Consider the following 15,508-nt stretch of genomic DNA (forward strand, 5'->3'; position numbering starts at 1 on the left):
TTACATAACGGCAGAATCGATTTGAACGTACAACTGTCTGACACCAGCCTGCATGAAGAGGTACAAGAAAAACATTAACTGGATCAGACTCTCAAAAGCATACAAGGTTGGCAAAGACACAGGGGAATAAGGCATTTTTAAAAAAAAAACAATTTTTAACCATATTATGTCACCAAAAAATATGTAAAGAAAGAGGAACAGAGCCCAAATAGCATAAAAGGCATACACATTCATATTCCCAGGTTGCTGCTAAAATCCAATATTTATGCCTTAGATAAGTGTTTTTCTGAATGGTATTTGTTGGTTATGCGCTGAATTCTTGCTCTGTTTTATGTTATGACATTTTTACATTGAGAAAAAAAAAAACACCTGGACAGTCTGGGGAGTGCAGAAAAGAGAGCTTTTATTTAGTTCTGTCACCCCTCTGCTGTCAGAGTGTTTTGATCTGCTCTCTTCCGCTCCCTCTAGCAGCTGCTCCTTTACAGACACAGAGTCCCTGCTTGGGCATAGACACTAAAGAGACAGCTGGCAGGAGCACCACTCACTCAGCTACTCTGGTTTCAAGATTCAGACCTACCACCAGAATTATTTGAATATTGTGCTTCTCTGTAATTCAACATGAAGCCATTAAGCGTCATAAAGAACAAGACTTTAGGCTGCATCCACACCCTCACTTGATCCTTTGCAGGCACCTACGTTAGGTTTTCTTTGGTGTTCCTTCTGGTGAATTTGTGCCAGGCAGGACAGGTAATGCCTTCATCGATTTATTCCTAGCCCTTTAAGCAAAACTTTTAGTCTGGCATGAAAGCTGCTATTCTCCCATGTTGAGTCTTGCCTCCCACTTTCTGAACCCCCATGTGCTCACCTGTGTAAAAATATTGTGTGTTTGGCTCAAAATCCAGCGAGCATCTGCCTCCGGACCTATAACCAGCTTCAAAGTCCCAATGTAAACATCTGTGCAGAGGGTCCAGAAATGAGGGTCATGCAAATGGTAGACTCCTTCTAGTTGCTGCACCTGTAAAAGACAAGAATAATTTCTATAAATGTCCTGATTAAGTTAGTTAACAAGGGATACCATGGAGACGATGACATCAATGGTCTAAAAAATAAAGTGGTGAATTATGCTATGGCAACTATCTTTTTTTTGTACATTAGTTTAAAAAAAATGGTGAATGACACAATGTGACCTAGAGATGGAATCACGGAACAGTGGTTTCTTTACTAATCCATCTCATAGGTGTAAGGACCTGAAATTATATTGTGGTCTGGCTCGATGAAGACTTTAGGGATGTGTAACAAAAACTGATGGAGAAGGAGTAGCACTTAAGTAATGCACTTCAACTGTGTCAATGGTCTTTTTGCTACAGGAATATTATTAAGTACAAACAACATACTAATAGCATGGTCTTTTTGCCAGAAGCCTAGTTAAGTTAGCCGTGGTATGACATACCCGCTGATAACACTGAGGAAGCACATGGTCCAGAGAAGGAGGGGTCCGTTGCATCAAGATGCCGATGGACTGCTTTAGCAGCGGGATCACACTGAAATGAAAACAGTCAAAATTATACAACTAGTTAAGGGACTGGTAAAAGACATTGAAATCCTTTTTTCTCTCTATTTAGGGGACATAGTTCATGTATGGGACTCAATGGACATAGTCACTATTAAGGCCAGCATTGCCGTTCAGGTATTCCATACACCTTTATCAATATTTTTTGTCTTTCTATCTGTGCACTATATAGTTGTATATGAGATAGCTCACACAGGCCGTGTGCTAGAGATACAATTTAGCTGTCATTGCAAGTACTAGGTTTGCATGCGAGAGCCGCTAACGGTTTAAAAGATCATACAACCTAGAGCTATGCCCACAGGTGGCGTGCTTAAGAACTAGACGTTTTGTGGTTTGTAACTTTCAAATTAAATACAACATAAGTCCTCTAATGTAAAACAGGAAAAATAACCCTGCACATGGGTGTTGTCTTTTACAAAAAACCCGCAGCAGGAAACACACATTAATTTGAAACACGAAACCGTGCCCAACTAAAACTCCCCGAAATATGGCGAGGAACCGTAACACTATCAAGTGCATGCATGATCCACACTGTAGTGGCATACTCTGCATTCACACACTTATGCTAGAGGATGTTATTTGTCCGACGGCTAGTGTAGAACCAGAATGAGACGAGATCCTTATGGTCACATGGTCAATATAACTCTTCCTATGGAAAAGCAGCACTATAGTCCAAGACCTCTTCACGATGGCTAATAGAGCTGATCAATTTATTTATTTATTTATTTTTTTGATGTGACATTTTAATTTCCAACATTTTTGTTGCCATTAACAAACAAGTCTCTTTCTTCAATTTCAGAATCACAACAACAGAAATGTAACCAACAATCCGGTATCACTTTGTTATGTGCACTGAACTTTTTAGTTTTTTTACATGTTATCCAGATCACATGCCAGGGCTGGCTGCCTGGCCACAGAGGGGGTTAATGCTAAGCATGACACGGCACTGTCTATCTGTAGCTGGTGAAATATTTTTTTTGGATATACTTCCTCATTTGCAGTTCTGTTCCCTTGTCACTTTCACTATATTCTCCTCCCTGCGCCAGGATTCCAATACAACCTTAAGTCAAGGCCATTTAACTTAATAAATATTATTAATAATAAAAATAGTAGATTCACTAATGGTTTTCTCTCAGTGCTAGAAGAGACATCAGTTTACTAATGAACCCTTTAGTGTATTTTTTTTCCCTCACACCCAAATGGGCCACATAGCTTGCTTTTTTTTTTTTCTTCTTTCTTAAGGCAACGTCTCAATTAATAGGAAATTGACCATTCTGTCTAAAAACGACTACAAAATCAGGTTTTTAAATTTTAAACGTCATACAAAAAAGACCCTCTAAAATGCATGCAGCCCTACTGCCTATGTTAGACTCTGGTCAATGATTTTACGGTAACTTGTGAATTGTGTTCCGCTTACCTGACCATGATGAGCATAGCGATAAGCATTGAGCAAATGGGATCAGCGATCATCAGCCCATAGTGTTGCATTAGGATAGTGGAGATTATTACCCCAACGCTGCCGAGCGTGTCTGCAACAATGTGTAGGAACACCCCTGCAAAAAGGCCACATAGAATACAAGAATTTAACATGTGCTGAAAATTATTTAGCGTTTACTAAAGCAGTTATTTCCCCTAGTAATCTTGATGCGTTCAAGATACGGAGACTTTAGTTCACTGTAACGATACGATTTGCTTAAGCAGCATGGTGCAAAAACAATGTTCGTCTGCCATCTGCTGGATACTATGATCCTGCACGTTCCATCACTGGTGATGGGTGGAAGGTCTGTAGATGTGTTGCTGTTAGTTAATTGCATAAATTATACATTTTGAAGGGCCAAATTCTAACTATTGTGATGACTCGGTAGGCATTTTAGACTAGTTGGAGGATCAGCAGGTTAATTAAAAATGAACTACCGTATTTGCTCGATTATAAGGTTTTTTTTCCCAAAGCAAATGCTCTGAAAAATCCCCCTCGTCTTATATTCAAGGCCATCTTATAATCAGACCTCAGATATAGGTCTGGCTATAAGACTAAGATCCAGATCCCCTGCAGAACTGCAGGGGACATGGATCTAGAGGACAGCATTGGGATGCGGGTCCCGCCGACCAGGAACCCTGCGAAGTCACACGAAGTGACGTAAATTCACGCGACTCCACTGGGTTCCTGGGCGGAACAAGAGAAGAGACGCTGTGTGGGAGCAACGCTAAGGAAGCCTTGCGGGAGTGCGCGGGAAATCAGCTGGTAAGGGGGTGGGCGGGATTGACCACATATGTTGCGGGAGTGGAACACACACATTGCGGGAGTGGGCGGTAATGGTCAAAAATTCAGCGGGATTAAAAAAAAAACAGCCCCGCACAGGGCTCTACTTGGATCCTCCTCTCTGGTAACCTCCGCTGCTGCCGGCACTTCCTCTGGGGGCTTCTACGATGGAGCGTTGGGGTGATGTGACCTTCCGGTGCTCCATCATAGAAGCCCTGGTGGAAGTGCCGGCAGCAGCGGAGGTTGTCTGCACGATGTGAAGCCCCGGCGGAACTAATGGGCAACAGAGGTTGTCTACGCGCTATGGATGCCTGGAACGGTTATATGGATCAATAAAAATAGCAGCAGGGCCCAAACCGTTGTCACCAGCAGCAGGACAACTGAAAGCAGAGATTGCGCTTTTATATTGTTAGCTTAATTAATAACTTACCTTCTAAAATCTGCTTGCTGGACCCTCTGTGCTCTGCAGGTGGCTCATCTATAATTGGGAAGGGAAAAAGCCATGAAATCCCAGAAGATAGCCAAGAACATAAAAAGACCATCAGCTTCTGCACAAAGGCCTTGTACAAACAATGGGTCTGCGACAGGAATTAGGTGACGGACCTCCTTTGCTTTCAACGACAGAGAATTCTGCCTCGCAGCAACCCTTAGGCCCTGCACCACACTAAGTTACAGCGGGAGTAATATGTTAAACCCAGGAGACTTTTTGTCACAGAGGGGCCAATCAAACCCAGGAGTGGTTCAGTAAAGTCCAGTGCACCATCTTGAAGGCAAGATGGCCGCAGCCAGAAAACGCGCAAACAGAAAGGAGGCCACCAGTTTGTTGCGCTACTCATAGAATAGACTACACAAGGTGCTTAGCATCAAATAGACTGAAATAGACTTTATCTGGGCACTGCTTTCAGCTTGGTGAGAAATGTAATTATCATGGGTTCCTGTCATAAATCTGCTACAATTTCTAGTGACTGAGGCACCTGCAAAGCGATGAAAATTGTTAAAATGTTTTATGCTTTTATGGAGTTTGTAGTCCTCCAGATCCAGAGTTCTACCCACTTCCTTCCCTATTTATTTCATAGTAATGCATTTTATACCATTAATTTAATACAATGAGATGTGTTTTTTTTTTAAAAACTACTTAAAATGAAATAAATGTGATCTATGTAAAATAAGGAAGGAATTAATTTAACTTTTAGAAATTCTGAAGTTTTGCAAAGAACAGACACCTCAGTTACACCTGTCCAGTGTTGAGATGTTGATTGCTTCTAACCTACCAGGACAGGATGAATCAAAACCATGTCCTTGTTTATGGCTGTGGCCGTGTCCTCCTCCGTGGCTGTGGCCGTGGTTTCCACCGTGACTGTGTCCATGGCCTTCCCCATGGCTGTGTCCATGTCCCCCTCCATGACTGTGTCCGTGGCTTAAGGAACCGTTAAATAAGGAATGGCTGTGACCATGAGCTGGAAAATACAAAGCAAATGAAGGGAAGAGCATGAGTGGATTGTAACACAAGTACTGAAATATAGAGGTCAATAACTTATACCACACTGGCACCAATAATGGTAAAGAAGAGACCATCAAGTGTAGTGTACTCTTCTGTTTAGACAAGACAGCAGAAGGCAAGTACACACTTAATGTCGCTAGAGATTTTAGGATCGTTTTTAAACTTGTGATAAAGCCCAAGTGAAGAATGGAATTCCATATATATATATAAAACAAAAAGCAGTCTTTAAGGAGACAATATATACAGGATATTTGGTAGATATATATATATAATAAAACGGAATTGAAGGAAGATATAAGGCAAGAGAAACTGCTCCCAGAAGACCATATAACATTTATAATGCCTTTTGAGATTGCTTCTATAATGCATTGATAATTTAATAAAACAAACATTTCGGTACAAAATTTCAGTCCCGCAAAATTGATTCCAGTACTGAACAGGGTTAAATATTGGACAAACTAATGTCAACAATTGGTATTCAATCACATTTAAGTGATAGAAGGGAACAAGCATTCATTTCACAGTTATAGTAACTGAAATTGTAAAGAGAAAAGTTGGAACCTTTTTAGTAAAGTACAAAAAGAAAAATAATGCAACCTTACCACCGTCATGAGAGTGCCCATGGCTTCCCCCATGCTGGAACACAAATATCCCAACGAGGTTCACAAGGAATCCCAGAATGGACACAGGAAGGAGACGCTCGTGATGGACCTCCGGGGTGTCCAGCGCTCGCTGCATAATGGTACATAACAGTAGTAGTTATTCAGATCTGCTGCACATTTTATTTGTTCTACATCTGCTATGGAGTGTTAAAGACATCCTTATGCCTACTAAATATTACAGAAAAATGCGGTGAACACGAGACATCCATATTAGTATGTTACCTACCCAACTATAGGTTCAACGCAATAACAATTCTGTCTACTCAAGTTTTCAATAGGTTAAACCCTTATCCGTGCAGACCAGCTGTTATGATACTAGAAATCCCACAAGTATGAAATATTCCCTTTAAACAGCTGGATTACCTTCTCTTAAAATAACACACATAGCTGTTCTATATCCAACAGATAAGTGAATAAAATCAGTTAATGCCATAGAACGTCACAACAAACTACAAATAATTACTAAATATTTTCACGTCATTAAAAGGACATCACATTGGTATCAGACAGCAGCTACAGCCAGTGGTACATCTTTGCAGACGCCCATGACTCTATCAGAGGTCCTCCTAGAAGAGCTCTACATTACATCTGTCCGTGTGAACGAAAAGATATAAACAAAAAGTAATGGAGGTGGGACAAACGCCAAAGAAAAAAAAAATGGGAATGAAAAGAAAAAGTAATAGAATCTGTCTGTCACTATGACTTCTGAAATAATATTTAACAATATTTTATTATTGACCCTGGAATTATGACAAGTCTTACGGAGGTAAACGCTATAATTTAAAATTCCACATGGTTCTAAATTCTGTGAATTTATTTTTTTTTATAATAAAAGTATGAAGAATGAATACTGTAAATGCGCACACCTTTGGGGAGCTATATAAATAGGAAAGGCTCCATTACGTACCTCCACACCTTCAGAGAAGATGAAAAATGCTGTGAAAATCAGGAACAGGCCATTGACAAACCCAGCCAAGACCTCTGCTCGGACAAATCTGGGGGAGATAGAGCATGGTACCTTTAAATACGTCATAACCAATTGCACCCACTACTCCGTATTTCAATATCTTGTTTTACACACCCTACTCTCAAAGTCCTAAGCACCCTACGTAGACCACACAGAATCAAAAACAAGATTAAAAAAACTTTAACACAGGTCCTAACTGCAGTGAAAGTTTATGTGCCAGGCAGGTCTTTATAATGGAGATCCTGTTTCCACTGTTGAGATCCTTACTGTTGAGCAAATATTGACTACGTCAACGTAGAACTGACTTTGTTGCCTTGATCTTTTTTTTTTTTTTTAAGCCTAAAATCTACTCTCAAGTAGTTATGAATTCATTGGCCTCCCAAGTAACTGACATCTTACTACTTTGTATTATTTGATTAATATAATTTCACCATATTCTGCAGCGCTGCACAATGGACAAACAGCACACCACAAGCAGTACATCATATATCATATTTGTACTTGAAATGCAATTGGAGAAGGGGGGGCCCTGCTCAAACAAGCTTACAACGCAGATGGTGGCGACATATTACACAAAACGAGAAATGCAGGAGGAGTGCCAATGTCTGAGGTCGATCATACCACACCACCGTATCTTAATGTAAATACTGATTAAATGAACGACTTACGTACAGATTGATTGCGGAGTAAGAACGTGTAGTGGGAGGCTATACATTCCCGCATTCAGGATTCCACCCGTGCTGTACCCCTTCCCTGGAATTCACTTCCCCGTCCCGTCAGGTTTTCAGAGACCTTTTGAAAGTTTTGAGAAGCGTACAACCTTTCCTCCTAACACTCTCAGCCATCTGAAGGATCAACAACCTCAACAGATCATCTGTACCCTACCAACTCCTCTCCATCCTACTGTTTCACTTCCCCTCAACCACCGACTAGACTGTAAGCTCGCAAGAGCGGGACCCTCTTCTCCTTTTGTACCAGTTAGTTATTGTGAGTGACTTTAAAACTATTCCACTGATTTTAACAGCGCTACGGAATCTGCTAGCGCTATAGAAATAAATATAACGTAAAGTGAATCGGATAGCTGATAGGCTTAAGATTTTATGGAAGACTGGAGACTAGGGCAGAGTCGGCTAAACACTGCAGTAGGAAAGCCAACAAATTATGAGCGCAAGAGAGAGCTTTTGTTGCATCTCGTGTTAGGAACGGGTGAACATGAGCAATACTGTAAAAGATGTAGGAGGCAGTTTTTGGAAGAGGAGGCTGAGAGGTCAGAGCCAAGAGTAACACCAGGCAGGGAATATGTGGGATGGAGATGATGGTTACATTTATGGCATTAAGGGAGACTGTCTATTAAATCTTAGCATTGGAAGGAGCAAAGATAAAACAGTTTTGGGAGACTGGGTTTTAGTAAACATACTGAGGTGTAACAATAAGAGACATGATCAAGGAGGGAAGGCGATAGACCAGGGTGTCAGCATACTTGTGGTACTGTAAGCCAAAATACAAGAGAGGCAGTGCAAAGCAAGCACAAGGGATCCCAGAGCTGAACCTTGTGGTACACCAACTGAGAGTGGATGGAAAGACGCAGACATCGAACACGTGATCGGAGAGGTAGTATGAAAAAAAGGAAAGACCATCGTCACCGAGAGAAAAGTTACGAGATTTAATCACTAAAACGAGAACCGGCAGAAGAGTTTCCAGGAGACTTGTAGTTCCAACTCAGTATTCATTGTGAAGAACCAACCTTAGTAAATAGGTGAGGAGACTGAATAGCTCATTGATTGACCTATGCAGTATACAGGGCCAGCCAGGCTACTTTTGCAGTAGAAGCCATGTTCAGTTCTTCAAAATGTATAGCGAAGTCAAGGAGTTGAAATCACAACTCAGTATCAACTCTTTAGTCCTCAGTGAATAGACTGATATGAAGGGTTTGAGAAGAAGAGGGCATAGCAGAGTCAAACGAGCAGACAAGGGAATTAGCAAGTAGAGACCACTGGATTTAGTAGCAGGCAAATCATTGAACAGTTCCAATCCTGGTAGGATCAAGGGAGGGCTTTTTCACCATGGCTTTTATTAATGGCCCTATATTCCACTAACACATGTGAAAGACAGCAAACGGCACAGATGATGTACATTCAATCCAGAACGTATACTGAATTTTCTTTAAAAGGCTGAGCCGTTCAAGCTATTACTGTGCTCGGCTGTTGATATCCTGACCTATGTACGTGCCTCCTGAAAAGTTAAAGCGGACAACCAGTATGGTGACCTCAGCAGGACAAATATACCACGGAAATCTTACCCGTAAGAAAAAGCTTCATTCGTTTTCCACCGAGAGATAACAGAGGCTGCCAGTCCCGCTAACAAAGCCGTACAGTCAAAAAACATGTGAAAAGAGTCGGAGATCAAGCCCAAGCTGCAAGAAAAGAAACAAATATAAGTCAACAACATAATGACACATAATGAACTAGAACAGGGGCGTCCAACCTGCGGCCCTCCAGCTGCTGCAGGACTACATCTCCCATAATGCTCTTTCAGCTAAGGGGCTGGCTGAGGAGTATGGGAGATGTAGTCCTGCAGCAGCTGGAGGGCCGCAGGTTGGACGCCCCTGAACTAGAAGAACAGTCTGCAAGACTCGCTTGGAGCCATGAATGCGAGAGCAGCTTTGCAGTAAGAACATCGGAGTGTACTTGGGACATATGATAAAAGCACAGGTTCTCTACACACAATTATCATGGAAGTTTATTTCACAGGAGGAGACACGTTAGAACAAGAGGTCGTAATCTAAATCTAGAGGATCAGAGGCTTAGATGTAATGTAAGGAAGTTTTACTTTACCAAGAGGGCGGTAGATAAGCGGAACAGCCTCCCGGCAAGAGGTAGGGGCTAAAACAGTGAGGGAATTTAAACACGCATTGGGTAGGCATAAAGCTATCCTGAACCTACAAGTCCAAGGATTGATTCAAGTCTGAGTCTCACATCAGGAATAACAGGCAGATCAGTTTAATGGTTCATGTCTGCCATCAAACTCTATGTTAAGTCATGCAAATTATCACATGCTGTAAAAGTGATTTTCATAGGAAATGTGTTCCTGAAAAAGTAAATATTATAATATGTTACAGTAAATACAGTAAGTAAACCTTCATCCTGAACTGTGAATGGTGGTATAGTTTCAAACACAGAACATGTGATTTACAATATTTTAAGTAAATGTGAAGAAGTTTTTTAGAACATAAGTGTTGCAGCTACAGAGAGTACGTCTAAGTATTTAAAGTGACGTGTAGGAATCCAAGGTGAAGAATAGCAATCGCTCGGTGTTGGAACCAATTCCCACATGCTTAGACACTGGACAAATCTCTAGAGCTTTGAATGATAAAACTGCACTTCCATGATCATGGAAAAATCAATCTATGATAAGGTGGCACAAAACCTAAATTGAGTTTAGGTGGCAGCCGACAATCTCATGGAACTATATCCATGACGATTATCACTTACAGGTTAGGTTTTACAAGAAGCTAGGTTTACGAGGCCCCACTCACATGTAATGCGATTCACAAGTTGTGTTCCAGGGTGGCGCAGCATTTTGGTGATTCGCTCCTTTAGTCACAAGCAACACAAAAGCAGTAAAAAATTCCTGATCCACCATTTTCCTTTCGTTCTTCATACGGCCCAGCCAGCTTGTCAGAGTTTTGGGACCGGGCAAAGATGTGAGGGTCTGCAGGAACTACTGTACATGGCTCACCTGGATCCTCTAAGTCTGAGCAGTTTATATAAACCTACAATCCTTTAATGCACAGTCTGATTGTGTTTTTTTGAGATCCTTCATCCTCTACCGTGGCAGAAATGATCATAGCGAGGGGCAGTATTAACATATTACATGAAAACCCATACAGGAACAACTCCTTCCTTGATATTACATAGCCCGCTGTCTGTATTCTGCTAAGATGACCATGGAACTCTATTTACCAGGTCACCCTACTGCCATAACACAACCTTAAAGTATTAAACAACTTTATGAAGAAAAGAACCATCACCAATGAGGGAAACGTATGACTTTTTTATACAAGCAACATTTCAACCCTAAGAGCCTTTAGCATTCACAAAACAAACTTGGAAGCAGATACATGGGAAGGACAAGTAAGGATAGGGTTAGTGTCGTAGGAAGGAAATAAATAACATGGTAGGGTAGCGGAAACACGTGTAGGACATGGATTTGGTCTATAACCTCATATAAGGATACTGCCCGATGAGATTTGAAACTACTGGTGCAGTACACCACAACTGCAGATCATTCAGTTACCAGATGGCTACTGGCCATCAGGTTTGGTTACGATCCGACGGACGACGTAACCTTGCCACTGGCCTCTCGATATAAAGGGCTGGGACCGGAAGCCCTACAAAGTACCATCTAACCAAACGAGACAAGGCTTAAAAGGTTTTGTATAGAAAAACAAATCAAAGGGATATGGAGAACCTAACGAGTCTTCATTTATACTTCATTACCAACAAATCAGGTCATTTTCGCCCTTTATTTATATGACATGCCACCGTTATAATGGTTTATTAGTATGGTTGCTTGAACTCGTACTAAATAAGGTTATGCCCGAGGATGCATTATATGGGCATAAGTTTATGCACTCCGCTTAAAATGTTTCATCCTGTATCTTTTTATCTTTAATAATACCTCTTCTTGGCTCCACAAAAATGAAAGCCGTATGTATAGCTCCTTATTTCCCCAACGCGTTTCTGTAAGAACTCAAAAGATGGAAGATAAAGGGATAAGAAACATGATCTCCGTAGGCGAGGCGCCAACAGCAATCAGCATACAATAGAAATTCGGGTACAATAGGGCTTTTATAGTCAGAAATGAACACCAACTTAGCCCGACACGTATACAGCAGGACTATTGGACACAAAATATTCCCTGGTTCTTGGATGATTAAAAATAGGTAATATGTTACGGCAGGTAGTCGGATCCTAAATGTTTTCTTTAGGCTGCACCCGCAGTCTAAGACAAAAGCTTAAGGGGCGAGTCGAGGCTAATCTAAGAGAAAAGTATGCAGATAGTGGGAATCATGAGGTATAATATATATTCATAAGCATATATATATATATATATATATATATATATATATATATATACATATAATATATAATATATATATAAGCATGAATTGATCCAAAAGGCGAGTCTGTGTAAGAAAATAAGCTCCCGGGCCGGTGTAGATAACGGTTTAGGTTATCGTGTTACCTGTTGCTCCATATTCCATAGAAAAGTTCCACAAACGCAAAGGACAGATTCAAACATAGAAAGCAGAAGAGGTTCCTGGATGTGGAGTCCGAAAAGATGGACCTGCGGAAGAGAGAGAGAAATATTAGGACAGATACAGAATGACAAGCTTACAACTTAATTAGATGCTGTAACGGGTATAATTTATATATATGAAAGAGTATGAGTCCTATGTACCAAGGGACACACATATACATACGAGTGATGGTGTAAAGTTTGAAAAATTGGGCTCATCATTGGTTGCTATGACGATAAGGCCACCCCCCCATCTTTGCAACAGAACCACTTTCTATACACAACTCCCACTGTTTGTACAAAAAGTGAATCACCCCAGCAAAGACATCATATCCTGTGCACAGCGGGAGGACGCAACGCGGCACCGCAAGTGATCATATCGCTCCAGGTGATCAGCAATAGAGAGGCGAGAAAATAAAGAGATAAAAATAAATGAAGTAAGGACATGATGTGCAGAAGAAATGAGAAAGAGAAGGAAAGGCAAGGAGGAAGTCTTAATAATGGGAGTTTTTTGGTAAAACCAAAGAGAGTGTGGTCAGGAAAGGGTGAAAAGTATGTTCTGGAATACCAATTAGCAGGACCATTTATTCCACCGCTTAGAATATATATATAATGTGACAAACATATCCCCAGAAAACTGCCACGTGTACAGCAGCCTTCATACTGGATTTAATATCCCTCCGCCACATATTAGTGTATGTGTACGTACAGGGGCCACAAACTGTATCTACATGTATGCGCATACATACATGTATATTAAATATATGTTCACCCCGTAACACAGAGGGTGTATACGCTCTCCCGGGACGATTACCTGATCCACCCGGACACCTTCCGCACCAGGTTGAATTTCGGAGGCTTATATTCATCATCTTTAATAGAAAGCGGCAACATCCTGGTGAGCAGATGACCTGAACACCCGATATCCGGAACACCCGATAACACTCCACGGGCAGGGATCCGTACACCCCTCAGCTCCTTCCACGCGATTCGACCCCAGCACCACGTCTCGTGTCCGTGTTAAGCCGGTCCCTGTTACCGATCCCGGTCCGTATCGAGTGGCTTGAGCCGCTTCCGGGGAAGATGGGAACCGGCAGTACACACAGAGTGACACACAGGCAACCGACAACCAATCAGAAAGCAGATCGTCATGTACTTAACCATTAACGTGCTCACCAAAGAGCTGAAGCGCTGACGGAGACTTAGCTATGGGGCGTAGATCAAAAGTGCCCCAATCAAAGATGGCGATAGTGAAATTAGTGACGTAAATGCGTTCACAGTAGTATGGTTGGTTGAGGACGGCCTTGATTAGGGGTAGTGGTTAGAGGCGTGGCTAGCGCCCGGATCTTATTGAGTCTTTTATTTGTTTTGTGGCCGGCTGGTAATGCTTTGTATTATTGAGTAAGGCATAGCCCCCCATGGTCACTAAGCTTATGACTCCGGACACCTGTTTCTGGGAGTGCTCCCTTGAACCTCGGTGTGCTCTCCGGTTTCGAGGTTTTATACTATGGATTTTTGCTCTGTTGGTCCCAACTACTAAGTCTTTGGTACAAACATTAACTTTTGTTGACTACATCTACAAAAAAATGCAGCAGCACCGATAATGCCGTCTGGACACCACCGGAATTGTAGAGTGGGGTCGTTGTGGTTAATCTTTACCACCCCATTCATTGTGTTGTAACGTTCTCAACTTGCGCAGGTTCGTCATTTTTCTATTAATAGGTAACTAACATTTGCCTCCCACTACGAATCCCCTCCCCTGATCCAGCAAAGGTAGGCAATGGGGAGGAGCTATTGAGGTGGGAGAGGGAAATGTGGGGAGGATATTTTGCCCCTCCTCGAAAAAAATAGGGGTGTTTCCTGTGATGTCAGTGGGACTGCCAATGGCGTCAGTGGGCAGTCCTGGCCGATTCCCGCAAGGGAAGGCTCCGGGTAGCCAGAGCTCAGAAGTTCCCAGGTGTGCGTATCTGACACGCTCTGTCTATGGTGGTGAGTTAACCAGTTGGGGAGATCAAAGATATTCTCTGTAATCAGCCTGTTGTGCAGGGGGCTTGATCATCCAAGAGGGCTTTCTGCTGCCCCGTTTTATATCAGGTAAAAGCACTGGCATTCGGTCAGTGACTAGATGTGAGGCAGCCAGTTTGATCTGTTGTGTGGATTGTGGAGTTCTCACAAGTGATGGAGATGTCAGGAAATGGGGAAAAAGGCGAAGGGATGAAAACAGAAGCCAAGTCTTGGGAGGTTCTGCTTCAAGTCGTGGGATGTCATACAGGATACAGCGAAGCAAGAAGTCAGGAGGGGGAAGGTAGATTAGTCTCACGATAGAGATAAACATCCTTATGGATAGTGTATCCATAGTCTAACTTCATATTAGTAGATTTTGCATAAATGAGTAGGTAGGTTCTTCAGAATTTGCCCTAATATGCTCTCTCCTAAATTTTTCTTTCAAAAAGTTGAGTGCTTCATATATTCTAAGGAATACGTTAATCCTTCTTTATATCACAGAGGGTAAATTGACCAATTGGGGAGATCAAAGATATTCTCTGTAATCAGCAAATTGTGCAGCGGGACATCGGAGGGCTTGATCAAACAAGAAGGCGATCTGCCGCCCGGTTTTATATCAGGTAAAAGCACTGGGATTCGGTCAGTGACTAGATGTGAGGCAGCTGGATTGGTCTGTTGGGTAGATCGTGGAGTTCTCAACAGTGATGGAGATGTCAGGAAATGGGAAAAAGGCGATGGGATGAAAACAGAAGCCCAGTCTTGAGAGGTTCAGCTTCAAGTCATGGGATGTCATACAGGATACAGCGAAGCAAGAGGTCAGGAGGGGGAAGGTAGATTAGTCTCACGATAGAGATAAACATCCTTATGGATAGTGTATCCATAGTCTAACTTCATATTAGTAGATTTTACATAAATGAGTAGGTAGGTTCTTCAGAATTTGCCCTAATATACTCTCTTCTAAAATTTTCTTTTAAAAAATTGAGTGCTTCTTATATTCTAAGGAATACGGTAATCCTTCTTTACAGCACAGAGGGACATGGAATCCGAGTAGTGCCTGGAGAGGCATACACTGGAAGCAGCAAAGCATTGTGGGAATGCTGTTGCAGGAAATCCATGCAGTGTATGTGTTTAGATGTTGGTCTCTAACTGTTTCTAACTTTATATCCCCATGGAATACTTAATTCTACTTCCCAATTGATCACATTCCTCCCGGATGCTGGGAGAGAGAATCTGGGGGAAACTT

At 41.8% G+C, this 15,508-nt stretch overlaps 1 protein-coding gene across 4 annotated transcripts; it reads right to left on the minus strand.

The window, feature by feature from the left end:
- On the minus strand, positions 1–13,155 carry LOC149283300 (zinc transporter 7). Of its 4 annotated transcripts, none has more exons than XM_089497742.1 (11): positions 13,076–13,155; positions 12,208–12,309; positions 9,260–9,373; positions 6,901–6,988; positions 5,934–6,063; positions 5,123–5,287; positions 4,261–4,284; positions 2,988–3,123; positions 1,451–1,541; positions 866–1,015; positions 1–48 (listed from the first exon to the last, which is right to left on the minus strand). In XM_089497742.1, the coding sequence occupies exons 1-11, from the start codon at positions 13,153–13,155 to the stop codon at positions 1–3; spliced, it is 1,128 nt and encodes a 375-aa protein (XP_089353868.1). The 4 variants fall into 4 exon arrangements, with proteins under 4 accessions (XP_089353868.1, XP_089353867.1, XP_089353866.1 ...); XM_089497741.1 differs by having other exon boundaries at positions 4,261–4,308; XM_089497740.1 differs by having other exon boundaries at positions 4,261–4,293; positions 5,102–5,287.
- Between the last annotated feature and the right edge of the window lie 2,353 nt (positions 13,156–15,508).

The sequence above is a fragment of the Sceloporus occidentalis genome, unplaced genomic scaffold (assembly GCF_023333645.1).
Source record: "Sceloporus occidentalis isolate IW3139 unplaced genomic scaffold, rSceOcc1.0.p SCAF_106, whole genome shotgun sequence".
In the NCBI taxonomy this organism is placed as follows: domain Eukaryota; kingdom Metazoa; phylum Chordata; class Lepidosauria; order Squamata; family Phrynosomatidae; genus Sceloporus; species Sceloporus occidentalis.